The following is a 24,984-nucleotide window of genomic DNA, read 5'->3' on the forward strand; positions in this document are numbered from 1 at the left end:
AGCTATCCTTCCCTGCGAACTTTAGGTTCTCTCCTTTTTCTGATTTTTATCTGTTTTTTATCCTGTTTAGTTAAGCATAGGGAGGGGGGAAACGTGGGTGGTGAGGGCTTGGCGGCCGGAAGATGCCGCGCTGTACGGAAGGATAGGGCCCCTCTCCGGATAGCCAAGAGCATGCAGCCTATGATGTCAGCAGGCGGAGGTGACGTTGTCAATCTGAGCTATAGAAGGCCGTGTTACTCACCAATAAACGCCCTTTGCCGTCCACCCCATTGGTGTCCGTGAGCTGCTGGCCCGAGCGGCCGGGGCTTGGCGGCCGTGCCGGTCCTGAGCCGGGTCGCCGCGCCATCGAAGGCAACGCTACCCCCCCCCCCCCCGCCCCCCCCCGCAGGTGCTGCCGGGGGCCAACAGCATGGGGGGGGCGAGGGGGTGGCGCGAGGCGCTGAGGAGGTGGTGGGGAGCCCCCGCCCCCCCCCGGGCCCGGCCCCCCGAGACCCCCCCCTTGACCTCCCCTCCCCCCCCCTTTTCGGGGGGGGCCCCCGTGTTTTATGGGGGGGGGGCAATAAAAAAGGTGATTTTTTTATAAGAGGGTTTGGGCTTGGTCCTTAAAAAGGGGGGGGGTCATAAAACAGGGGGGCCCCCCCTCAAGTGCCCCCCCCCTCCCCAAGCAAAATGAGGCAACCCTAAAGACGAAGGGGGGGGGCAAACTCCAGGAGGAAGCCCTGGAAAAGAAGGGAGGGGGTCAGGGTTTGGGGTGCCCCCAACCCCTCCATATTGAGCCCCCCCCAAGTGAGCCTCGGAGGGGTCCCCCCAAACCCACCCCCCCCTGCCCAAATACATGCGGCTCCATAGAAGAATAAAGAAACTCTTATTGTACAAAGGGGAGGTGGGTTTGGGGGGGGCCCCCATGGTCCAATGGAGGGGTCCCCCAATTTGGGGGGCCCCCAACAGCAGAGCAGGACAGACAGGTCCCCCCCCTCCAATTTGGGGGGGGTTGGTATAAAAATAGCCCTTTAGAGAAACCCCCCTAAATGGGGGGGGAGGAGGAAGCGTGGGGGGAGCCCCCCCAGAGGGGGAGGATTTGGGGGGGGCCCCCCCCAAAGGTAGGATTTGGACCCCCCATTTATCTCCTCCCCATTGGGGGGAGGTAAAGGAAGCGTGGGCAGGAGGAGATTTAGTGTTGTGAAGCAGCTGCCCCCCCCCATACCCCGTATCTGGGGGGTCCCCCATGATTTGGCCCCCCTCCCTCAGTGGGGGGGACCCCAAAATTAAGGGGGGGGGGTGGAGTGTGAGCATGGGGGGGGATCCCCCCCGTTAGTGGTCTCTGAAGTGGGGTGTAGGACCCCGCCCCCCCGGAGGGAAAATGGAGGGGGGTGTGTGCATATGGACCCCCCCATATCTTAAAGGGGGGAACACAAATCTCAGGCCGAGGCACCTCCATTGAGGGGGGGGTGGGGGGTGTTGAGATTTGGGATCCCCCCCTCCCATCAGAGCACAGTGGTATCGCCCGGGGGGGGCGGGGTCTCCGCTGTGTGAGCTCCGTCCAGCAGGAGGCGCCCAAGCTCCTGCGGGAGCGCGCGCAGCTCCAGCGCGCGGCCCCGCTCCAGCTCCTGCTCCAACTGGGGGGGGGGGGGGGTGTGTAAAAAAGGGGGGGGGTCAGGGCGGGTCCAAGGCATTGACCCCCCCCCCCCCGACCCCCCCCAGAGTTGGGAGTGCCCCACACATACCCGCGGCTCCTCCTCTTGGATCTGCTCCAGGACCCCCCGATGTCCCTCCAGCAGCTTCTCCTGGCGCCGCTGCTGCGCCTCCTCCAGCTGGGGGGGGGGGGAACCCCAGAAATGAGGGGGGGCACCCCAAAAACACCCCCCCAATGGGGCAGCACCCCCAAAACATGGGGCACCCCGAAAGGGGGGGGGGAAGGAAGGATTTGGGGGCCTTGTTTGTGAAGGGGGGGTGGGGGGGTCCCCCCATTGGGGTTTGGGGTTCCCTAGGGGGGGTCGTGCCCCCACGCCGCAGTTCTGGGGCTCACCCTGCGGATGGAGGTCACCGACTCGTTGATGTGGCGCCGGTTGATCTCCGTCAGCTCCCTTTGGGGGGGGGCACAAGTGAAAGGGGGGGGCCAGCACCCCCAGGACCCCCCCCAAAACTGCCCCCACCCCCATAAACGGACAACCCCCCCCCGGGGGAAGCCCCAAAATGTGCCTCATCCTCCCCCCCCCCCTCCCCCCAATTCATTGCAATAGGATGGGTCCTGTCCCAACCCCCATTTCCCCCCCCCCCAACCAAAGCCCCGGGCCCCCCCCCCCCAATCCCAGCCGCTCGTACCCCCCCCGGCGCCGGCCGCGCGCCTCCGTGATGCTGTGGTGCCGCTTCCGGTCCAGGATCTTCTGCAGCTCCTTCTTCTCCCTGCGGCAGCCGCCGCGCTGCAGCACCCATGGGACCCCACCCGGACCCCCCCGCACCTCCCAGGGACACCCCAGCACCCATAGAACCACCCCCCGCCTCCCCCCTCACACCTTGGGGGCACCCGTGCTTTGGAGAACCCCCCCCGAGACCCCCTCCTGAGGAACCCACCCAAGGGAACCCCCAGAACTCCTCCAGCACCCAGGGACCCCTCACCCATGGGACCCCCCCCCCCCCATGGGACCCCCCCAGCACCCAGGGACCCCCCCACCCATGGGACCCCCCCAGCTCCCAGGGACCCCCCCACCCATGGGACCCCCCAGCACCCAGGGACCCCCCCACCCATGGGACCCCCCCAGCTCCCAGGGACCCCCCCACCCATGGGACCCCCCAGCTCCCAGGGACCCCCCCCCACCCATGGGACCCCCCCAGCTCCCAGGGACCCCCCCACCCATGGGACCCCCCCAGCACCCAGGGACCCCCCCACCCATGGGGCCCCCCCAGCACCCAGGGACCCCCCCACCCATGGGGCCCCCCCAGCACCCAGGGACTCCCCATCTATGGGACCCCCCCCCAGCACCCACCTCTCACTGGTTTGCCGCAGGCGCTTGAGCTGCGCAGCCTGAGCCTCCAGAGCCACCTCCCGCAACCGCTGCTGGGCCTGAGACCAATATGGACCAGTACAAATCAATACAGACCAGTACGGATCAGTATGGCCCAATAAGGACCAGTACAGATCAGTATGCACCAGTAAAAACCAATATAGACCAGTATGGCCCCAGCCACCCCTGAGTTTTCAATAGCCCAGTGCTCCCAATCTCTCCCAGTGCTCTCAATCCCTCCAGCGCTCCCAGTGCTTCCAATGCTCCCAATGCTCCCAGTGCTTCCAATGCTCTCAGTGCTCCCAGTGCTTCCAATGCTCCCAGTGCTTCCAATGCTCCCAGTGCTTCCCAGTGCTCTCAGTGCTCCCAGTGCTTCCAATGCTCCCAGTGCTCCCAATGCTCCCAGTGCTCCCAGTGCTTCCCAGTCCTCTCAATGCTCCCAGTGCTTCCCAGTGCTCTCAATGCTCCCAATGCTCCCAGTGCTTCCAATGCTCCCAATGCTCCCAGTGCTTCCAATGCTCTCAATGCTCCCAGTGCTCCCAATGCTCCCAGTGCTTCCAATGCTCTCAATGCTCCCAGTGCTTCCAATGCTCCCAGTGCTTCCAATGCTCCCAATGCTCCCAGTGCTTCCAATGCTCTCAATGCTCCCAGTGCTTCCAATGCTCTCAGTGCTCCCAGTGCTTCCAATGCTCTCAGTGCTTCCAATGCTCCCAGTGCTTCCCAGTGCTCTCAGTGCTCCCAGTGCTTCCAATGCTCCCAGTGCTCCCAATGCTCCCAGTGCTTCCAATGCTCCCAGTGCTCCCAGTGCTTCCCAGTGCTCTCAATGCTCTCAGTGCTTCCCAGTGCTCTCAATGCTCCCAATGCTCCCAGTGCTTCCAATGCTCCCAGTGCTTCCCAGTGCTCTCAGTGCTCCCAGTGCTTCCCAGTGCTCTCAATGCTCTCAGTGCTCCCAGTGCTTCCCAGTGCTCCCAGTGCTTCCCAGTGCTTCCAATGCTCCCAGTGCTCTCAATGCTCCCAGTGCTCCCAGTACCTGCCGCAGATGCTCCCTCCTGCACCCATGCTCTGCCCGGTGCTGTTCCTGCCGCAGCTCCAGCAGCTCCCCTGCTGCTTCCTTGCTGCTGCTGCGGGGTGGGGGGGGGACGACACCCCAAATGAGGGCTCCCCCACCCCCACAGTACCACAGTGGGGGGGGGCAGCGTGGTTTTGGGGCGCCCTTTATGGGGGTCCCCCCCTTCACTCACTACAGAGACCAAGGGGGGGGCCAGCACCATTGAGGGGGGCAAAGCAATGTTGGGGTGCCCCCAGTGAATTTGAGGTCCCTGAGTGCTTTGAGGGGGACCCAGGGAGGGGTTTGGGGGGACTCCACTTTTGGGGAACCCCTTTCTTACTGGCCCCTTTCTTAGCCCTGAATGGCTTTAGCTTGGGGGGGAGTTGGGGTTCAAGGGGGGGATTTCGGGTGCACGGGGGGGCTGGGTTTTGGGGTGACCCCATTTTTGGGGTGCCCCTTTCTTAGGGGGCTCTTTGCTGCTGCCCTGAATGGCTTTGGCTTGGGGGGGGGTTGGGGTGCATGGGGGGTGTCTGGGTTTGGGGGGGGGCCGGGTTTTGGGGCCCCACCTTCCTGCCAGGCGCTTGTGCAGGGCCAGGAGCCTCTTGAGGTGCTTCTTGTGCAGCTCCTTCAGCTCCCGGCTCTGGTGCTTCAGCAGCTTCACGTAGCCCTTGTGCTGCTGCAGCTCCTGCAGCGATGGTGGGGACACCTCTGCGGGGGGGGGGGGGGTCAGGGGGGGCCTCAAAACCCCCGGGGGGAGCAGGAATTTGGGGGACCCCCCCTTGTCCTCAACGTGGGGAGCGCATCCATTCCAGAGCATCCTGGCAGCCCCAGGATGCCCAAGGGGGGAGATGGGTTGGAACGGGGGGGGGGTTTAGGGGTACAGGGGGGTTTGGGGGTTCGGGGGGGTCCCCAAAGCTCCCCCGGGGGGTGCAGCTGAGGGGGGGTCCCCCAAATCAATGGGGATCCCCCCAAATCCTACCTGTGAGGACGCTGGCGATGAGATCGTCCCTTTGCCCTGTGGAGGGGGAACAATAACAGGGGTTCTGGGGGGAGGTTTGGGGGGACCCCCCCTTTTTTAGAGCCCCCTCATCACGAGGGGCACCCCCTTACCTGGGCTGGACACAGGGGGGGGGCCGGGAGAGGGGGCCCCGGGCTGGGGGGCGGGCCGGGCCTCAGCAGGGGGGTCGGTGGCTGCATCCCCTCGTGCCCCTCCCGGGCTCTCCCGTGGCTTCTCAGGGTTCTCCTGGGGGGAAAAGGGGGGTTCAGGGGACCCCAAAAGAGATGGGACCCCCCCAAACCCCCCTGGACCCCCCCAAAACCCACCTGCCCCCCCCAAACCTTCATGGACCCCCAAACCCCTGAACCCCCCCAAACCCCTCTACCCTTCCCCATCAATCCCATTCCCCATCACCCCTCAAAGCCGCCCCCAAATGCCCTAAAGACCCCCCCAAAGCCTTAAGAACCCCCCAAAACCCTCAATAGGGTCCCCCCCAAACCCTCGGGACCTCCCCAAACCCTCGGGACCCCCCCAAACCCCCTCAGCCCCCCCCCACCTCGCCATCCCCCATGAGAGCCGCCAGCTGCCGGGCGCGCTGGTCCATGAGGCTGACGTGTTTGATGGGGTTGCTCAAGGCCTCGGCGTAATCTGGGGTGGGGGAATGAGATTTAGGGGGGTCCAAAGGGGAAATGGGGACCCCAATAATGGGAGACCCCCCCCAAACATGAGGGGAGACCCCAAACTGGGGAAATGCCCCCAAAAAGGGGAGGATCCTCCCAAATGGGAGCACTGAGGAAGGAGCAATGGAGGTGCCGCACTGGAGCTCCATAAAGCGGGGGTCAAAAGGCGGGGGACCAGCATGGGGGAATCCCCCCCAAGTGTAGGAAAAGGGAAGGAAGCAAAGTAGGGTACCCCAAAATGAGGGAAATTGGGGGCACCCCAGAATGGGTGCCCCAACACCCATTATAGGAGACACCCCATAAATGGAGATGCCCCCCAAATGGGGTCACCCAAAAGGGGGGGGCCCTTAAAGAGCTCATGGGCCCCCCCAAAAAGTGGGGAATGACCCCAGAAGGAGAGTGACCGCTCTCAAATGGGTGCTGGGGCTCCCCTGATCTCCACCCAGCGCCGAGCCCTGGGGGTGCTGCTCTCCCCATACCGGTTTTGGAGTCCCCCCTCACCTTGGTGTCCCTGTGGGACGTAGTCGCAGGCCTGGGTGTACAGCAGCAGGGCGGGCAGGCACAGCGGCTGGTTGCTCTCATTGCGCAGGCACACGTAGTGGTACCCTATGGGGGGGGGCACAACACGGCTGCTGGGGGGTGGAGGGGGCAGAAAGAGGGGGGACCCCCTGAACCCCAAAACCTGCCCCAAACCCACCCTTCGCACCCCGCTGCTGCGGTCAGGGAAGGCCCAGGGCCGCGTTACCACGGCGACAGGGCTGGCGCGGGGCATTGTGGGTAGAGCTGGGCTCCTGTTGCCATGGCAATGGGGCTGGCACGGGGCATTGTGGGTAGAGCTGGGCTCCTGTTGCCATGGCAATGGGGCTGGCGCGGGGCATTGTGGGTAGAGCTGGGCTCCTGTTGCCATGGCAATGGGGCTGGCGCGGGGCATTGTGGGTAGAGCTGGGCTCCTGTTGCCATGGCAATGGGGCTGGCGCGGGGCATTGTGGGTAGAGCTGGGCTCCTGTTGCCATGGCAATGGGGCTGGCACGGGGCATTGTGGGTAGAGCTGGGCGCCTGTTGCCATGGCAATGGGGCTGGCGCGGGGCATTGTGGGTAGAGCTGGGCTCCTGTTGCCATGGCAATGGGGCTGGCGCGGGGCATTGTGGGTAGAGCTGGGCTCCTGTTGCCATGGCAATGGGGCTGGCGCGGGGCATTGTGGGTAGAGCCAGACTACCGTTGCCGTGGTAACCGGCCGGCAGCAGCACCGGGCCTGCTCCCCGTTGCCGCGGCCCCGCAGGTAGGCCCGAACCGCGGGACCCACCCTCCCTCCCCGGGATCCCCCCTTCCCATTCCCATTCCCGTCCCTGTTCCCATCCCCGTTCCTCACCGGAGCGCAGCGCGGCCACAGGCAGGACGCGGTGCCCCAGGAACCGGCCACCCTCCTCGTAGGCAGCCACACGCAGGGAGGCCAGAGAGGGCAGCACCACCTGCGGGGGGGCCACGGTGACACCGGTGACACCGGTAAAACCCGGTGCCCCCCCCCCCCCCCAGCTCACCTTGGGGAACAGGAAGGGCTCCTCGTCCCACACCGGGTTGAAGGGGTTCCCTTGGCAGGGCCGGGTGCGGAACCGGCGCCGCGTGTCCACGGGCAGCCCGAAGACATCGACCTCCACATAGACCCCCCCGCGGCGCTCCGAGAGGAACTGCCCCGAGATCACCTGCGGGGGGGGGGAAACGTCACCCCTCCGGGACCCCCAAATCCACCCCCGGGACCCCCAAATCCACCCCAAGGACCCCAAATCCACCCCTGGGACTCCCCCCCCCATCACGGGGGTCAATGAAGGTGATGCCTCCCCTACCCAACGGACCTCAGAGCAAGTTTGGGGGGGGGGTTCTGAGTGTCCCCATTGAGGGGCCATGGGGGGGGTCCCGGGGGGGCCCCACCTGCACCCGCAAGGTGTTGGCCACGATCCCGTCCACCAGGTCCTCGGCAAAGGGGTCGAAGGCTTTGTCCTGGCGCCGCATGAACTCGGGCTTGAGCAGGAGCCCGCAGCGGGCGTTGTACTCGAAGAGCCCCAGGTTCAGCTGCATGGGCACGTCTGGGGGGGGGATGTGGGGCTGAGCTGTGGGGCTGGGCAGTGGGGTTGGGCTGTAGGGTTGGGCTGTGGGGCTGAGGTGTGGGGTTGGGCTGTAGGGTTGGGCTGTGGGGCTGAGGTGTGGGGTTGGGCTGTGGGGCAGGGCTGTAGGGTTGGGCTGTGGGGCTGAGGTGTGGGGCTGGGCTGTGGGGCTGAGGTGTGAGGCTGGGTTGTGGGGCTGGGCTGTGGGGCTGAGGTGTGGGGTTGGGTTGTGGGGCTGAGGTGTGGGGCTGGGCTGTGGGGCTGAGGTGTGAGGCTGGGTTGTGGGGCTGGGTTGTGGGGCTGGGCTGTGGGGCTGAGGTGTGGGGTTGGGTTGTGGGGCTGAGGTGTGGGGCTGAGGTGTGGGGTTGGGCTGTGGAGCTGGAGTGTGGGGTTGGTCTGTGGGGCTGAGCTGTGGGGCTGCCCCAAAGGGTGGAGATGGGGCTCTGGGGGTGATGGAACAGCCTCGGGTGCAGCTGCATGGGCACATCAGGGGGTAGAGCCATAGGGCAGGGCTGTGCTCTGGGTGCTGCTGTGGGGCACGGCTGTGCTATGGGTCAGGGTCAGGTTATGAATCAGGGTCAGGCTATGGGTCAGGGTCATGCTATGGGTCAGGGTCACGCTGTGGGGCGCTATGGGGCGGCGCTGACCGAGGGTCTGGAAGTTGAGCGCCGCCATGTGGCAGCCCGCGTTCCAGAAGAGCTGCGGCTGGAAGTTGGAGGAGTCCACGCGGGTGCCCTTGGGGTAGACCCGGCTCAGCTGCCGCTTGTTGTACCTGAGCGTCAAGGAAGGCGGCCCCGCAGCCCCTGGGCACCCCTAGGGACCCCTCAGTGCACCCCAAATCCCTCTATAGAGCCCTAAGTGCACCCCAAACCCTGCTATAGAGCACTAAGTGCACCCCAAATCCATCTATAGAGCACTAAATGCACCCCAAACCCTGCTATAGAGCACTAAGTGCACCCCAAATCCCTCTATAGAGCCCTAAGTGCACCCCAAACCCCTCTATAGAGCCCTAAGTGCACCCCAAACCCTGCTATAGAGCCCTAAGTGCACCCCAAACCCCTCTATAGAGCACTAAGTGCACCCCGGACGCCTTTATAGAGCACTAAGTGCACCCCAAATCTCTCTATAGAGCACTAAGTGCACCCCAAATCCCTCTATAGAGCACTAAGTGCACCCCAAACCCTGCTATAGAGCACTAAGTGCACCCCAAACCCTGCTATAGAGCACTAAGTGCACCCCGAACCCCTCTATAGAGCCCTAAGTGCACCCCGAACCCTGCTATAGAGCCCTAAGTGCACCCCAAACCCTGCTATAGAGCCCTAAGTGCACCCCAAACCCCTCTATAGAGCACTAAGTGCACCCAAACCCTGCTATAGAGCCCTAAGTGCACCCCGAACCCCTCTATAGAGCACTAAGTGCACCCCAAACCCTGCTATAGAGCACTAAGTGCACCCCAAACCCCTCTATAGAGCACTAAGTGCACCCCAAACCCCTCTATAGAGCACTAAGTGCACCCCAAACCCTGCTATAGAGCCCTAAGTGCACCCCAAACCCTGCTATAGAGCCCTAAGTGCACCCCAAACCCTGCTACAGAGCACTAAGTGCACCCCGAACCCCTCTATAGAGCCCTAAGTGCACCCCAAACCCCTCTATAGAGCCCTAAGTGCACCCCAAACCCCTCTATAGAGCACTAAGTGCACCCCAAACCCCTCTATAGAGCACTAAGTGCACCCCAAACCCTGCTACAGAGCCCTAAATGCACCCCAAACCCCACCTTTATTCCCCCCTACACCCCCAAGCCCCCATTGCCCCCCTCCTGCCCCCCACCTCGGGGGGGTCACCCCCCGTCTCGGGGTCCCCCCCCCGGCCTGGCGGATACTCCACGAACTCAAGGGGGCTCTTAGTGAGCTGCTCCAGCCCCTTGGTCTCCACAAAGGACGACATCTCAAAGGCCTTGTTGCGCTCTGGGGGGGGGGGGGGGGGCGGGCAGCACCCCAAGATCAAACAGGGGCCCTCCCAAACCCCCTTAAAGAGCCCCTAAATCCGAACAGAAGCCCCTCAAACTCCTTTAAACCCCCCCCAAACGCCATCGGAATCCCCTTAACCCCCCCCAACCCCTTTAACCCCCCCGTCAAACCCCTCCAAAACCTCTCCAAACCTTCTTAAACCCCCTCAAACCCCATCAGGCCCCCCCAAAACCCACTTAAACCCTTCCCCAAACCCCATCAGGATCCCCCCAAACCCCTTTAAACCCCCTCCAAACCCCATCAAACCCCCCAAAACCCTCTTAACCCCCCCCAAACCTCTTCAGGCCCCCCCGAAACCCCCATAAACCCACTCCAACCCCATCAGTACCCCCCCCCCAAACCCCCTTAAACCCCATCAAACCCCGTAAGGCTCTCCCCCAACCCCTATAAACCCCCTCTGAAACCCCATCAGGTCACCCCTAACCCCTTCAACCCCCCCCAAACCCCATCTGGACCCCCCCAAACCCCTTTAACCCCCCCCCCCCCCCCCAGCCCCACTGACTGCGTGCGGCCTGGAAGGACTTGAACTTGACGGGTTGGACGTAGTTGACGAGCGTGGACATCTCCTCGGTGGCCGTCACCTCACTGCTGGCAGTGCCCTGCAGGGGGGGGGGGGGCACTCAGGGGGGGGTCCTGAACCCCCCCCTTTCCCACATTGGGGTCCTGAGCACCCCCCCCCCCCCCCCCCCCGGGTCCTGACCTCATCGGTCGTCGGCTTCTTCATCTCCGGCGGCTCCTCCTCCTCCTCCTCATCGCTGTCGGCATCACGGTCTGAGGGGGGAAAGGGGGGGGGGTTTGGGGGAGCCCCCACACTCCATGGCCCCCCCCGCATCCTCTAATCACCTCCTGCATCCCATAATCACCCCCCATGTCCCATAACCCCCCTGCATCCCATAACCCCCCCCCCCCGCATCCCATAATCACCCTCCTGCATCCCATAATAACCTCCCCCGGATTCCATACCCCCCACTCACCAATGGACTTTCGGGGTTCCCCCAGTCTGGGCCCCTTCTCCTCCCCATTGGGCACTGGGGGGACTCCAACTTCGGGGGGCTCCGGGGGGGGGCCTGGAAAGGAGAGAGGTTGGGGGGGACTCCAAAACAAGGGGGGGTACTGGGCTCGCTGGTTTTGGGTGCAGGGGGGGGGACATTGGGAGGTTTTGGGGTGCAGGGGGGGGGTGGGTACCGGGGTCGCTGGTTTTGGGGTTCAGCGGCGGTTTCGGGGTCCCCCTCGGGTGCCGCTTCTTGTTCTTGACCAGGATGCGGCCCAGGAGGTCCTGGGGGCTGGGCAGGGGCACCCCCGGCTCCAGCTGTGGCACCCCCAAAATCAGGGGGGGCCCCATGGATTGAACCCCCCCAAACCATCCCTGACACCCCCAAACCAGCCCTGACCCCCCCAAACCATCCCTGACCCCCCGCAAACCAGCCCTAACCCCCCCCAAACCATCCCTAACCCCCCCCAAACCAGCCCTGACCCCCCCAAACCATCCCTGACCCCCCGCAAACCAGCCCTAACCCCCCCCAAACCATCCCTGACCCCCCAAACCATCCCTGACCCCCCCAAACCAGCCCTAACCCCCCCCAAACCAGCCCTGACCCCCCCAAACCATCCCTAACCCCCCCCAAACCAGCCCTGACCCCCCCAAACCATCCCTGACCCCCCCAAACCAGCCCTAACCCCCCCCAAACCAGCCCTGACCCCCCCCAAACCAGCCCTAACCCCCCCCAAACCAGCCCTGACCCCCCCCAAACCAGCCCTGACCTTTAAGCCCACCCCTGACCCCCCCAAACCCATCCTTGATACCCCCAGATCTTCCCTTTTACCCCCAATTCCAGCCTTGGGGACCCCAAACTCGACCCCTGCACCCCTAAATCCCCCCCATGCCCCCCCGGGGCCCCCCCCCACCCACCGGGTACTTGTCCAGGGGGTCGATGAGCAGCGCATCGCCAAAGATGCTGCGGCAATACTCGGCCATCTTCGCCTGCTGCTTGGCCCTGGGGGGGGTATTGGGGTGCTGGGGGGGCCCCCATACCCTCACCCACCCCCAGCCCCCCCAAACCCCCATTTTGGGTGGAAAAAGGGGGGTTTTGGGGGGGTTTCTCCCTCCTATGGCAGCATTGCCCCTATTGCAGCCATGGTGGTTTGGGAGGGTTGGGGGGGGGTTCAGGGCTGGTTTGGGGGGGTCAGGGCTGGTTTAGGGGGGGTCAGGGCTGGGTTTGGGGGTATCAAGGATGCGTTTTGGGGAGGTCAGGGCTGGTTTTGGGGGTCAGGGCTGTTTTAGGGGTATCAAGGATGGGTTTGGGGGGCTAAGGGTTGGTTTAGGGGGGTCCGGGCTGGGTTTGGGGGGGTCAGGGGGGCCCCAGGGGTTTGGGGGGCACCCACGAGTCCACGTGGTTCTCGAAGGACAGGATCACAGGGTACGGCGACGTCTTGAAGGCGCTTTCAGCGATGGCCTCAATCACCTCCTATGGGGGTAAACGGGGGTTCAAGGGGGGTGCCCCAAAAACTGACACCCCAAAAGGGGCCCGGGATGAGGTTTTGGGGGATCCCCATAGGGTTTGGGTGCTCAGAGCAGCCCAGTGTGGGTGCTATGGGGTTGGGGGGGGGGGGGTTGAGAGGTCTTGGGGGGATGGTTTTGGGGTTCAGAGCTCAGGTTTTAGGGGCTCAGGCTCAGGGTTTGGGGGTTCAGGACTCAGATTTGGGGGTCCCAGGCTCAGATTTGGGGGTTCAGGCTCAGGTTTGGGGGTCCCAGGCTCAGGTTTGGGGGTCCCAAGGTCAGGTTTTGGGATTCAGGGCTCAGGTTTGGGGGTTCAGGTTCAGGCTTTGGTGTCCCAAGTTCAGGTTTGGGGGTTCAGGCTCAGGTTTTGAGGTCCCAGGCTCAGGTTTGGGGGTTCAGGTCTCAATTTTGGGGGTTCAGGGCTCAGGTTTGGGGCTCCCAGGCTCAGGTTCTGGGGTTCAGGGCTCAGGTTTGGGGGTTCAGGCCCAGGTTTGGGGCCGCCGGGCGCACCTTGAAGGGGATCTCGGTGGTCATGGTGAAGCCGTGTGTAATGACCGGCTCCTCCTCGGGGGGGCGCCCCTGCCAACAGTCCAGCTCCACGCAGCGGCAGCCGCTCAGCAGCACCTGCCGGTACATCTCCACCGAGGAGGCACCGGTGAGCTGCCCCGCTGCGGGGGGGGGGGGCGTCAGCGCACCCGGGCACCGACACCCCCAAACAGGGAACCCCAATGCACCCCCAATGCGCCCCTAATGCACCCCCCCAATGCACCTCTGAACAGGGACACCCCAATGCACACCCCCAATGCACCCCCAATGTGCCCTTAATGCACGCCCCCAATGCACCTCCAGTGCACCTCTGAATAGGGACACCCCAATGCACCCCCAATGCGCCCCTAATGCACCCCCCCAATGCACCCCTGAACAGGGACAACCCAATGCACACCCCAATGTGCCCCTAATGCACGCCCCCAATGCACCTCCAGTGCACCTCGGAACAGGGACACCCCAATGCACACCCCAATGCATCCCAATGTGCCTCCAATGCACTCCCAGTGCACCTCGGAACAGGGACACCCTGACGCACACCCCCAATGCACCCCCAAAGAGAGAACTCCCAATGCACCCCCCAATGTGCCCCTAATGCATCCCCCCAACGTACCTCCAATGCACCTCTGAACAGGGACACCCCAATGCACCCCCCAATGCATCCCCAATGCACCCCCAATGTGCCCCTAATGCATCCCCCCAACGTACCTCCAATGCACCTCTGAACAGGGACACCCCAATGCATCCCCAATGCACCCCTAATGCACCCCCCCAATGCACCCCCAATGCATCCCCAATGCACCCCCCCAATGTACCTCCAATGCATCTCTGAACAGGGACACCCCAGTGCACCCCCCAATGCACCTCTGAACAGGGACACCCCAATGCACACCCCAATGCACCCCCAATGTGCCCCTAATGCACGCCCCCAATGCATCCCTGAACAGGGACACCCCAATGCACACCCCAATGTGCCTCCAATGCACTCCCAGTGCACCTCGGAACAGGGACACCCTGATGCACACCCCCAATGCACCCCCAAAGAGGGAACTCCCAATGCACCCCCAATATGCCCCAATGCACCCCCCCCAGTGTGCATGCAGCTTTAGAGATGCGGCTTTAGGGATGCAGGGTTGGGTACCAGTGAGGTAGGTGTTGTGCGAGGAGCTGATGAAGTAGCTGGCCAGCGGCTGGCTCATGTCCTGGTGCAGGCGCAGGCTCTCGGGGGGGACGATGCTGTTCTCTTCCCCCCCCAGGAACCGCCCGAAGCCCTCCATGGACATCTGCCCTGGGGGGGGGGCACCCAAAACTCACCCCCAACCCCTGCTGGGGATCCCAAACCCATCCCCAGGCACCCCCAAAACCCCTCTGCCGGCCCCAAATCCCCCCTGGGCACCCCTAATCCCCTCTTTAGGATCCCCAAACCCCCTCAGGAGCACTGAAACCCCTCCTTAGGGACCCCCAAACCCCACCCAGGAACCCCAAAACCCCTTCAGGACCCCCCAAACCCCCCCCTGAGGACCCCAAAACCCCTCTCAGGAGCCCCTGAAACCCCATCCAGGGGCCCCCCAAACCCCCCTTTAGGACCCCCCAACCCCTCCTGGGGACACCAAATCCCTCCTCAGGACCCCTCCAACCCCCTCTTAGGGACCCCTTAAACCCCATAGGGACCCCAGAACCCTCCCCTTGGAACCTCCAAACCCAAACCCCCTTTAGGAACCCCCCCCCGGCGCTGACCGCGCTGCCGGAACTGGAGGTTGGGCTCGTAGCGCTGCACCAGCCCCTGCGCCTGCTCCGCGCTCAGCGGCGGGAACAGGATCTCGTTGAGGCGCGGGTCGCGCTGCCGCGAGTTCACGAAGTCCCGGAGCTGCTCCAGGCTCAGGTACGGCTTCCCCGCGGCGCCGCTGGGGGGGAGCAGGGTCACAGCGCCCCAGAGCGCCCCCTTAGCGCCCCAGAGCACCCAGAGCGCCCCCTTAGCGCCCCAGAGCACCCAGAGCACCCCCTTAGCGCCCCAGAGCACCCCCTTAGCGCCCCAGAGCGCCCCCTTAGCGCCCCAGAGCACCCAGAGCACCCCCTTAGCGCCCCAGAGCACCCAGAGCACCCCCTTAGCGCGCCAGAGCGCCCCCTTAGCGCCCCAGAGCACCCCCTTAGGGCCCCAGAGCACCCATAGCACCCCCTTAGCGCCCCAGAGCACCCCCTTAGCGCCCCATAGCACCCATAGCACCCCCTTAGCGCCCCAGAGCACCCCCTTAGCGCCCCAGAGCGCCCCCTTAGTGCCCCAGAGCACCCCCTTAGCGCCCCAGAGCGCCCCCTTAGTGCCCCATAGCACCCATAGCACCCCCTTAGCGCCCCAGAGCACCCCCTTAGCGCCCCATAGCACCCCCTTAGCGACCCAGAGCACCCCCTTAGTGCCCCAGAGCACCCCCTTAGCGCCCCATAGCGCCCCCTTAGTGCCCCAGAGCGCCCCCTTAGTGCCCCGAGCACCCCCTTAGCGCCCCAGAGCACCCCCTTAGCGCCCCGAGCACCCCCTTAGCGCCCCAGAGCACCCCCTTAGCGCCCCAGAGCACCCAGAGCACCCCCTTAGCGCCCCAGAGCGCCCCCTTAGCGCCCCATAGCACCCAGAGCACCCCCTTAGCGCGCCAGAGCGCCCCCTTAGCGCCCCAGAGCACCCCCTTAGGGCCCCAGAGCACCCATAGCACCCCCTTAGCGCCCCAGAGCACCCCCTTAGCGCCCCATAGCACCCATAGCACCCCCTTAGCGCCCCAGAGCACCCCCTTAGCGCCCCAGAGCGCCCCCTTAGTGCCCCAGAGCACCCCCTTAGCGCCCCAGAGCGCCCCCTTAGTGCCCCATAGCACCCATAGCACCCCCTTAGCGCCCCAGAGCACCCCCTTAGCGACCCAGAGCACCCCCTTAGTGCCCCATAGCGCCCCCTTAGTGCCCCAGAGCGCCCCCTTAGTGCCCCGAGCACCCCCTTAGCGCCCCAGAGCACCCCCTTAGCGCCCCAGAGCGCCCCCTTAGTGCCCCAGAGCGCCCAGAGCGCCCCAGAGCGCCCCCTTAGCGCCCCATAGCACCCCCTTAGTGCCCCAGAGCACCCCCTTAGTGCCCCGAGCACCCCCTTAGCGCCCCATAGCACCCCCTTAGCGCCCCATAGCACCCCCTTAGCGCCCCATAGCACCCCCTTAGCGCCCCAGAGCGCCCCCTTAGCGCCCCAGAGCATCCCCTTAGGGCCCCAGAGCACCCCCTTAGCGCCCCATAGCACCCCCTTAGTGCCCCAGAGCACCCCCTTAGCGCCCCATAGCACCCCCTTAGCGCCCCAGAGCACCCCTTAGCGCCCCAGAGCACCCCCTTAGTGCCCCATAGCACCCCCTTAGCGCCCCAGAGCGCCCCCTTAGCGCCCCATAGCGCCCCCTTAGCGCCCCAGAGCGCCCCCTTAGTGCCCCATAGCACCCCCTTAGTGCCCCAGAGCACCCCCTTAGCGCCCCAGAGCACCCCCTTAGGGCCCCAGAGCGCCCCCTTAGCGGCCCATAGCACCCCCTTAGTGCCCCATAGCACCCCCTTAGCGCCCCATAGCACCCCCTTAGTGCCCCATAGCACCCCAATAGTGCCCCATAGCACCCCCTTAGCGCCCCAGAGCACCCCCTTAGTGCCCCAGAGCACCCCCTTAGCGCCCCCTTAGTGCCCCAGAGCACCCCCTTAGTGCCCCAGAGCGCCCATAGCACCCCAATAGTGCCCCATAGCACCCCCTTAGCGCCCCATAGCACCCCCTTAGCGCCCCCTTAGCGCCCCAGAGCACCCCCTTAGTGCCCCAGAGCACCCCCTTAGTGCCCCAGAGCGCCCATAGCACCCCAATAGTGCCCCATAGCACCCCCTTAGCGCCCCAGAGCACCCCCTTAGCGCCCCAGAGCACCCCCTTAGTGCCCCAGAGCACCCCCTTAGCGCCCCAGAGCGCCCATAGCACCCCCTTAGTGCCCCATAGCACCCCCTTAGCGCCCCAGAGCGCCCATGGCACCCATAGCATCTCCGTATCACCCTAGACCATCTCCATAGCACCCTATAGCACCCCTGTAGCACCCAACCCCGTGGTCCAGGGAGCACCCACATCTCCAGCAGGATCTTGTCGATGTCGGGGCGCAGGCAGAGCTTGCTCAGGAAGTGCCGGAACGTGTCCAGGGAGAACTCTTCGGGGGGGATCGCGTCGCTCTGGGGGCCCCCCGAGACTGAGGGGGGGCCCCAAAACCCCCCCCCAGCACCCAACAGCACCCAACCCCCCCCCCATCAGCACCCAAAGCCCCCCCATCAGCACCCAAGAGTGCCCCGATTTGAAGGTTCCTGCTTTGGGGTCTGCATGGTTGGGGGGTCCCTGGTTTGGGGGTGCCCCTGTTTGGGGGGGGCCCATACCCGGTTGCAGCTCAGGCCGCAGGACTCCAGCGCCGTCTCCACGCGCTTCTTGTCAGCAGAGAACATCTTGAGGATGCTGGGGGGGGACCTCAAAAATGAGGGGGGGGCCTCAAAGATGGGGGGGACCCCAAAGATGGGGGGGACCCCAAAGATGGGGGGGGGGGCAAAAAATGAGGGGGGGGCACAAAAAATGACGGGGACGGCCCAAATATGGGGGGGTGAAGAAGGGAGCCCCTAAAAGAGGGGGACACCCCCAGGAAAGGGGGGACCCCCTATATAAAAGGGGGCTCTCAAGATGTTGGGGGGCACCAGAACCCCCACGATTGGGGGGGGGCAGAGAATTGGGGTACCCCAAATCCAGGGTGCTGGGGACCCCCAGAATGAGGCTTGGGGGGACCCCAATTTTGGGGGTGGATTTGGGGGACCCCCCCGCTTGGTTTTGGGGTTCACTCACTTCTTAACGGGGATGCGCCCGTCCTGGTTCACCTGGAGCCGCAGCTTCGTGTAGCTGGGGGGGGGCAGGAAGGGGTTGGGGGGGGCTCTGGGGGGGATTTGGGGTGCGGGGCGGGTGGGGATGGTGGGTGCAGGCAAAGGGGGGTCTGGAGGGGCTGGGTTGGGGGTCCTTGGGGTGGGTGCTGGGGTGCAGGGGGTGCTTTATGGGGGGCAGGTTGGGGGGTGCAGGGGGGAGCTTTGGGGTGCAGGTTCAAGGGTGCTGGTTTAGGGCGCAGGATGCGTTTGGGGGTGCAGGTTTCGGGTTTCAGGGTGCAGGGGGGGGTTTTTGGGGTGCAGGTTTCAGGGTGCAGGGGGGGTTTTTGGGGTGCAGGTTTCGGGGTGCAGGGGGCGCTTTTCGGGGTGCAGGTTTCAGGGTGCAGGTTTCAGGGTGCAGGGGGGGGTTTTTGGGGTGCAGGTTTCCGGGTGCAGGTTTCGGGGTGCAGGGGGCGCTTTTCGGGGTGCAGGTTTCGGGGTGCAGGTTTCGGGGTGCAGGGGGCGCTTTTCGGGGTGCAGGTTTCCGGGTGCAGGTTTCGGGGTGCAGGGGGCGCTTTTTGGGGTGCAGGTTTCCGGGTGCAGGTTTCGGGGTGCAGGGGGCGGTTTTTAGGGTGCAGGTTTCCGGGTGCAGGTTTCGGGGTGCAGGGGGCGGTTTTTGGGGTGCAGGGATCGGGGTGCACCCACGCTTTGCGCAGGAAGGTGTTGCGCGACGCGTTCCGGGCCAGGATGTTGGTGGCCAACTTAAAGAGCTCCTCGGTCCATACCTGGAACCCCCCCATCAGCACCCAACCCCCCCATCAGCACCCAACCCCCCCCATCAGCACCCAACCCCCCCCATCAGCACCCAACCCCCCCATCAGCACCCAACCCCCCCCATCAGCACCCAAACCCCCCCATCAGCACCCAACCCCCCCATCAGCACCCAAACCCCCCCCCCATCAGCACCCAACCCCCCCATCAGCACCCAAACCCCATCAGCACCCACGCCCAACCCCCCCATCAGCACCCAACCCCCCCCATCAGCACCCAACCCCCCCCATCAGCGCCCAACCCCCCCCATCAGCGCCCAACCCCCCCCATCAGCACCCAAACCCCATCAGCACCCACGCCCAACCCCCCCATCAGCACCCAACCCCCCCCATCAGCACCCAACCCCCCCCATCAGCACCCAAACCCCCCATCAGCACCCAACCCCCCCCATCAGCACCCAACCCCCCCCATCAGCACCCAAACCCCCCATCAGCACCCAAACCCCCCCATCAGCACCCAACCCCCCCCATCAGCACCCAAACCCCCCATCAGCACCCAAACCCCCCCCATCAGCACCCAACCCCCCCCCATCAGCACCCAACCCCCCCCATCAGCACCCAAACCCCATCAGCACCCAACCCCCCCCATCAGCGCCCAACCCCTCCATCAGCACCCAACCCCCCCATCAGCACCCAAACCCCATCAGCACCCAAACCCCCCCATCAGCACCCAACCCCCCCCATCAGCGCCCAACCCCCCCCATCAGCGCCCAACCCCCCCCATCAGCACCCAACCCCCCCATCAGCACCCAAACCCCCCCCATCAGCACCCAACCCCCCCCATCAGCGCCCAACCCCCCCCATCAGCACCCAAACCCCACTCTGGGACCCCCCAGCCCCCCACAATGGGCACCCAAAGACCCTCAAGGACCATTCAAACCCCCCCAAAGCCCCACCAGGGACGCATAGGAAGGTCCCAGCACCCCACCCCCCCCCCGCCAGCACCCATGGGTGCACCTTGGCCACGTGGTCCTGCACGGCCACGAAGTTGAGGAAGGCGACGTTGACCATGTCGGGGCCGTGCACCACGGTCAGGAGCCGCTCCTGGGGGTGCCCCCCCGGGCCCCCGAACCCCAACAGCTCCCGCGTGCGGGGGTCCTGCACCAGCACCCATGGGTGCCCCCCGTCATGGTGAGAGCGTGCCCGGAACGGGGTGACCACAGCACCCAGAGCATCCCAATACAGGGTGCCCATAGGACCCAGAGCACCCCAAAACAGGGCACCCATAGAACCCAGAGCACCCCAAAACAGGGCACCCATAAAACCCACTGCACCCTGAAACAGGCACCCAAAGCACCCAGAGCATCCTAATACAGGGTGCCCATAGAACCCAGAGCACCCTGAAACAGGGCACCCATAGAACCCACTGCACCCTGAAACAGGCACGCAGAGCACCCACAGTACCCCAAAAGAGGCATCCAGAGCACCCCAAAACAGGGCACCCATAGAACTCTCAGCACCCCAAAACAGGCACCCACAGCACCCTGAAACAGGGTGCCCAGAGCACCCCAAACAAAGCACCCATAGAACCCCAAAACAGGGCACCCAGAGCACCCATAGCAGCCTAGACCACGCACCCACAGCACCCTGAAACAGGGTGCCCATAGTGCCCAGAGCACCCCAAAACAGGGCACCCAGAGCATCCTGACCCACAGCACCCCAAAACAGAGCACCCACAGCACCCTGAAACAAGGCACCCACAGCACCAATAGCACCCCCCTTAAAGGGCACCCATAGAACCCCAACACAGGGTGCGCACAGCACCCCGGAACAGGGCCCTGAGCACCCAGAGCCCCCCTCGATGCCCCCAGCAGCCCCCCGGAGCCCCTTCACCTTTGGCACCCGCGCGTAGCGCCCGGTCCGGGTGTCGCGGATCACGCAGATGTCCAACAGGTCAACCTCCTGCGGGCACCCAGCACCCATAATGGGTACCCAGCACCCAAAGCACCCACAATGGGCACCCAAAGCACCCATAATGGGTACCCAGCACCCAGAGCGGGCAGCCACAGAACCCACAACGGGCACCCATAGAACGCACAATGGACACCCATAGTACCCATAGCACCCACAATGGGTACCCATAGCACCCACAAGCGGCACCCAAAGCACCCACAAGGGGCACCCATAGCCCCCACAAGGGGCACCCACAAGGGGCACTCACAGAACGCACAATGGGCACCCACAGAACTCACAATGGACACCCATAGTACCCATAGCACCCACAATGGGTACCCATAGCACCCACAAGCGGCACCCAAAGCACCCACAAGGGGCACCCATAGCCCCCACAAGGGGCACCCACAATGGGCACCCATAGAACTCACAATGGACACCCATAGCACCCATAGCACTCACAATGGGTACCCACAGCACCCATAACGGGCAACCAAAGCACCCACAATTGGCATCCATAGCACCCACAATGGGCACACAGCACCCACACACCCATAACAGACACCCAGCAGCCACAGATGGGCACCCATAGCACCCAGGATGCGTACCCATAGCACACATAACAGGTATCCCTAGCACCCACAATGGGCACCCGTAATGGGCACCCATAACACACACAACAGGCACCCATAGCACCCACAATGGGTACCCATAGAACCCATAACGGGCACCCATAGTGCCCATTAACAGGCGCCCATAGTACTCACAATGGGCACCCATAGCACCCATAACACGCACCCACAGCACCCACAATGGGCACCCACAATGGGGCACCCAGCACCCATAGCACCCACAACAGACACCCATAGCACCCACAGCACCCACAAACAGTTTCCGTAGCTTCCACAACAAACACCGATAGCACCCATAAAGAACATCCATAAAGGGCACCCATAACGCCCACAATGTACCTGTAGCACCCACGGCACCCAAAACACAGCACCCAATAGCACCCACCATGGGCACCCAGCACCCACCCCAAGCACATCCGGGTCACTTCCACGGTGGGGGAGGGGCAGGGGGGGCCATTTCCTGCGGGGGGGAGGGGCGTGGGAAAGGGCACCCCCGGATGGGGGGGGAGGGGCAACGGAGCTCCCCCCCCCCCCCCCCCCCGGGCAGCGCTGATAAGGGCGGGAGGAGACCGGATGCTTCCGGTGGGGGGGATTTTGGGGGGGCCCGGCGGGGGGGGGGGGGCAGGTTTTGGGGTCCCCCTCACCATGCTGGGACCAGTCCAATACAGGAAGAAGCCATCGGGGTCAACGCGCAGCGTCACCAGGGTGCGGGTGGCCGGTTCCTGGGGGGGGGGGGGGGGATGGGGACAGGGGTGACACTGGGGAGGGGTCCCCAAAACCCTCCTTAACCCCCCTCCAGCACCCCTTAAACCCCAACCCCCCCTCAAAAAGACCCCAAAATCACCCCAAAACCACTCCAGAGACCTCACCCCCCCCCCCCCAGGACCCCCCCATACCCAGGGCTGGGTGCCCCCCCCCCCCCCCCATTGCTGTGGTTATGACCCGGGTGGGGCGACCCCTCCCTGGAGACTTTGACCCCCATAAAGGCCTTTCACCCCCAGCAAAAGGGGGGGAGCAAGGGGCAAAGGGGGTGCGGGGGGGGGGGGCACCCATATGGGGGGGTCCTTGGTTTAAATATAGGGGAACCCCTTAAATTCGGGAAGGGGCAACAGCCCCCGCCAGTCACCCCCTTCTGCATTGCTGAGAGTGGAAAAGGCGGTGAAATCGGGGGGGTTGGATTGGGGGGGGGTCCTTAGGGAAAAGCTTTGGGGGGGATGACCCAAAATCCCACTTTTTGGCCCCAAAACGGGGTCAGGTCTGTGACATGGCTGGAAACCAGGGCACAGCAATGGGGGGGGGGGGGAGGCGTGTCAATATTGGGGTGCCCTGAGGGGTCCTGGGGGGGGATTGAGGGGGGACAGGAGGGGCTCAGAGTAATGGGGGGGGTAAGGGGGCACTTTAGGGGCGCAAGGGATGAATTGGGGGTTCGGGGGGGGTTTGGGGACGATTTGGGTCTATCTGGGGGAGGGCTCTCAGGGTTTGGCGTTGGTTTAGGGGCTTTCAGGTGAGTTTTGGGGTGATTTGGGGCAGATTTGGCGGTGCAAGTAAAGATTTCAGGGGTGCCAGTGCGGTTTTGGGGCCCTCCTGAGGATTTAGAGGCGATTTGAGAGCTTCTGGGCAGGTTTTGGAGGTCTCTGGATGAGTTTTGGGGTGATCTGGGGGCTCCCAGATTGATTTGGGGGTGATGGGGAAGCCCTGGGGTCGTTTCCAGGGTGTCTGGGGGCTCCCCATGCAGATTTTGGGGGGTTCCGGGTGGATTTTAAGGTGATGGGGGGGGACCGGGCTGAGTTTCGGGGTGTCTCGGGTGGGCTTTGGAGCTCCCCAGGCGGGTCCCGGGGGGCTCCGGGGCCCGCTCCCCGCTCACCTCGTCCCACCGGATGAATTTGCTGCCCCGCACCAGCATCTCCGGGACCCGCGGCGGCTCCAACGGGAGCGGGGCCAAGCCCGGGCGCGGCGCCGCCATCGCTGCGGCGGCCGGGGCGTGGCTACGCAAAAGAAGGCGTGGCTACATGAGAGGGCGTGGCTTAAAAGGGGCGGGACAAAGAGGCTTCTAGGCACGGCCCCTTTAAGAGAGGCCGCGGACACCACCCGACGTTGCCGCTTTAAGGGGGCGGGGCCAAGCCCGCGGCGCTCCGAGGGGGCGTGGCCCGGCGCGGCGGCGGCACAAAGAGGTGCACGACGGCGGCGGTGACCCGCTGACACCGGAAGCGGTACCGGCGGGCGGGGGGCGTGGCCCTTTCCGGTACCGTCATGGCGGCGCCGTGCGGCGGCCCGGGCCCCTCCCCCGCCGCTGCTGCCGCCGCCGCCGCTCCGGGCCCGAACGCCGGGGCTGGGCCCCGCGTGTGCTTCGCGGCGGGAGCGGCGGCGGAGGCCCCGGAGGAGGCCCCGGGCCGGCGGCAGGGCAAGGTCACGGTCCGGTACGACCGGAGAGAGCTGCGGAAGCGGCTGCACCTGGAGGAGTGGATCCTGGCCCAGCTGACGGCGCTCTATGACTGCCGGGTACCGGGAACACTGCGACCCCGCCCTGGCCCCGCCAACGGCACCGGGGACCCCCTCAGACCCTTACCGGGCCCCCCCCTCCTGGTACCTGCCGTGGTTCCCCCCCGCCCCTTACTAGGATCTACACCCGGGACCCCGTCCTCTCCCCCCCGGTACCGGCACCTACCGGTAACCCCCACCTTTCGACTCCTGGATCGGTCCCTCCTCCCCCGTTATCCGGTACCGCCCCCCCCATGTGGCGCCCCTGGGTGGGGGGGGGAAGGGCCCTTTCATCCCCACCCCTTCCCATGCTCCTTTGCGAAAGGGGCGGGGACACCCCAAGGCCACGCCCCCTCCAGGTGGGAGGGGTCAGGTTTGGGGGTCCCCCTTTGATTTCGGGGTCTCCCCCCCCCCCAGGAGGAGGAGATCCCGGAGCTGGACATCGACGTGGATGAGCTCCTGGACATGGAAAGCGACGGCGCCCGCAGCGCCCGCATGCAGGTACCCCCGAAACGGGGGGGGGGGGGTCCCCAAAACCCGGCCCCGCCCCCCCCAAACCGGAGCATGCAGCAGCCATTGAGGCTTCCATGGTGGCTTGGGGGGGGGGGGTGTGAAGGCTCTGAGAGGGCCCCCCCAAACCTTTGGGGGGCCTCAAAGCCTCCCCTGACACCCCCCCCCCTTGTCGTCCCCCCCCCAGGAGATCCTGGTTGACTGTTACAAGCCCACAGAGGTGAGATAGAGTGGGAAGGGCGCCCCCTTTTGGGCGGGAGGACTCATGGGGGGGGTGTCTGTGGAGGGGGTCACATTGGACAGCGGGGTCCCCTTTTGGGGGGGAGGTGATGCCTGTACAGAGGGTTACTTTTGGGGGGGGCACACACACATATTTGGGTCCTATTTGGGGTGAATGGGGTCCCTATAGGGGGGGGTTGTTACAGGGGGGGGGTCCCCATTATTGGGGTCCCCTTGACACCCCCTTTCTGTGTGTCCCCCCCACCAGGCCTTCGTCGGGGACCTGCTGGAGAAGATCCGGGGGATGCAGAAGCTCAACACCCACCAGAAGAAGTGACCCCCCCCCCCCATGGTTTTGGGGACCCCCCCCAATTACCAGAGGCCCCCCCCTCCTCCAAATTTGGGGGGTTTGACCCCAATATTGGGGACCCCTTAATTTCAGGGTCCCCCTGCAGCGATAATCACCCCCCATCCCCCCCCCTCCACTGGTTTTGGGGGGCCCCCCTGTGGGTGTTGGGGGCCCCCCCCGGGGGGGGGAGGGGGAAGCCGGGGGCTGTTCTTAGTTGTTTTCACATTTTGGGTGGAATTTTGGGGTTGTTTTTGTATGACTTTAATAAACACAACTTTCACATTTGGGGGTGCGCTCGTGACCTCCCCCCCCCC

The 24,984-nt window shown here is 64.8% G+C and overlaps 2 protein-coding genes across 8 annotated transcripts; one reads left to right on the forward strand and one right to left on the reverse strand.

The window, feature by feature from the left end:
* Window positions 1-848: 848 nt before the first annotated feature.
* On the reverse strand, window positions 849-24,001 carry PLCB3 (phospholipase C beta 3). 6 transcript variants are annotated; one of them, XM_080635754.1, is made up of 34 exons: window positions 23,780-24,001; window positions 22,979-23,099; window positions 21,759-21,836; window positions 20,423-20,491; window positions 19,547-19,687; window positions 18,465-18,544; window positions 17,749-17,802; window positions 17,295-17,370; window positions 16,996-17,096; window positions 14,634-14,800; window positions 14,038-14,184; window positions 12,861-13,018; window positions 12,236-12,318; window positions 11,763-11,847; window positions 11,039-11,162; window positions 10,828-10,920; window positions 10,554-10,624; window positions 10,356-10,452; window positions 9,706-9,790; window positions 8,474-8,598; window positions 7,654-7,808; window positions 7,266-7,427; window positions 7,097-7,196; window positions 6,229-6,333; window positions 5,604-5,695; window positions 5,161-5,293; window positions 5,030-5,065; window positions 4,617-4,758; window positions 4,033-4,123; window positions 2,985-3,061; window positions 2,323-2,403; window positions 2,027-2,084; window positions 1,725-1,811; window positions 1,335-1,616 (listed from the first exon to the last, which is right to left on the reverse strand). In XM_080635754.1, the coding sequence occupies exons 1-34, from the start codon at window positions 23,884-23,886 to the stop codon at window positions 1,485-1,487; spliced, it is 3,513 nt and encodes a 1,170-aa protein (XP_080491880.1). In that variant the 5' UTR covers window positions 23,887-24,001; the 3' UTR covers window positions 1,335-1,484. The 6 variants fall into 6 exon arrangements, 2 of the variants coding, with proteins under 2 accessions (XP_080491879.1, XP_080491880.1); XM_080635753.1 differs by lacking the exon at window positions 4,033-4,123 and having other exon boundaries at window positions 849-1,616; window positions 2,323-2,396; XR_013958575.1 differs by lacking the exon at window positions 1,335-1,616 and having other exon boundaries at window positions 1,732-1,811; window positions 2,323-2,396.
* Window positions 23,143-24,952, forward strand: PPP1R14B (protein phosphatase 1 regulatory inhibitor subunit 14B). Of its 2 annotated transcripts, none has more exons than XM_080635759.1 (4): window positions 23,143-23,697; window positions 24,010-24,093; window positions 24,290-24,322; window positions 24,590-24,952. In XM_080635759.1, exons 1-4 carry the CDS (start codon window positions 23,365-23,367, stop codon window positions 24,656-24,658), a joined length of 519 nt encoding a protein of 172 aa, XP_080491885.1. In that variant the 5' UTR covers window positions 23,143-23,364; the 3' UTR covers window positions 24,659-24,952. The 2 variants fall into 2 exon arrangements, with proteins under 2 accessions (XP_080491885.1, XP_080491886.1); XM_080635760.1 differs by having other exon boundaries at window positions 23,145-23,613.
* The last annotated feature ends 32 nt before the right edge of the window (window positions 24,953-24,984 follow it).

This window comes from Psittacula echo (genome assembly GCF_963264785.1).
Source record: "Psittacula echo genome assembly, chromosome: 28".
Classification (NCBI taxonomy): domain Eukaryota; kingdom Metazoa; phylum Chordata; class Aves; order Psittaciformes; family Psittacidae; genus Psittacula; species Psittacula echo.

Excerpts from the sequence above, each read along its gene's own strand:
- PPP1R14B (XM_080635759.1), top strand. The coding sequence starts at position 23,365 with ATGGCGGCGCCGTGCGGCGGCCCGGGCCCCTCCCCCGCCGCTGCTGCC. Across the intron at positions 23,698-24,009 it reads TACCGGGCCCCCCCCTCCTG|GAGGAGGAGATCCCGGAGCT; the intron begins GTACCTGCCGTG and ends CCCCCCCCCCAG. Across the intron at positions 24,323-24,589 it reads ACTGTTACAAGCCCACAGAG|GCCTTCGTCGGGGACCTGCT; the intron begins GTGAGATAGAGT and ends CCCCCCCACCAG.
- PLCB3 (XM_080635753.1), bottom strand. The coding sequence starts at position 23,886 with ATGAAAGGGCCCTTCCCCCCCCCACCCAGGGGCGCCACATGGGGGGGG. Across the intron at positions 11,848-12,235 it reads TTCGAGAACCACGTGGACTC|GGCCAAGCAGCAGGCGAAGA; the intron begins GTGGGTGCCCCC and ends TACCCCCCCCAG. Across the intron at positions 5,696-6,228 it reads CGTCCCACAGGGACACCAAG|ATTACGCCGAGGCCTTGAGC; the intron begins GTGAGGGGGGAC and ends CCCCCACCCCAG.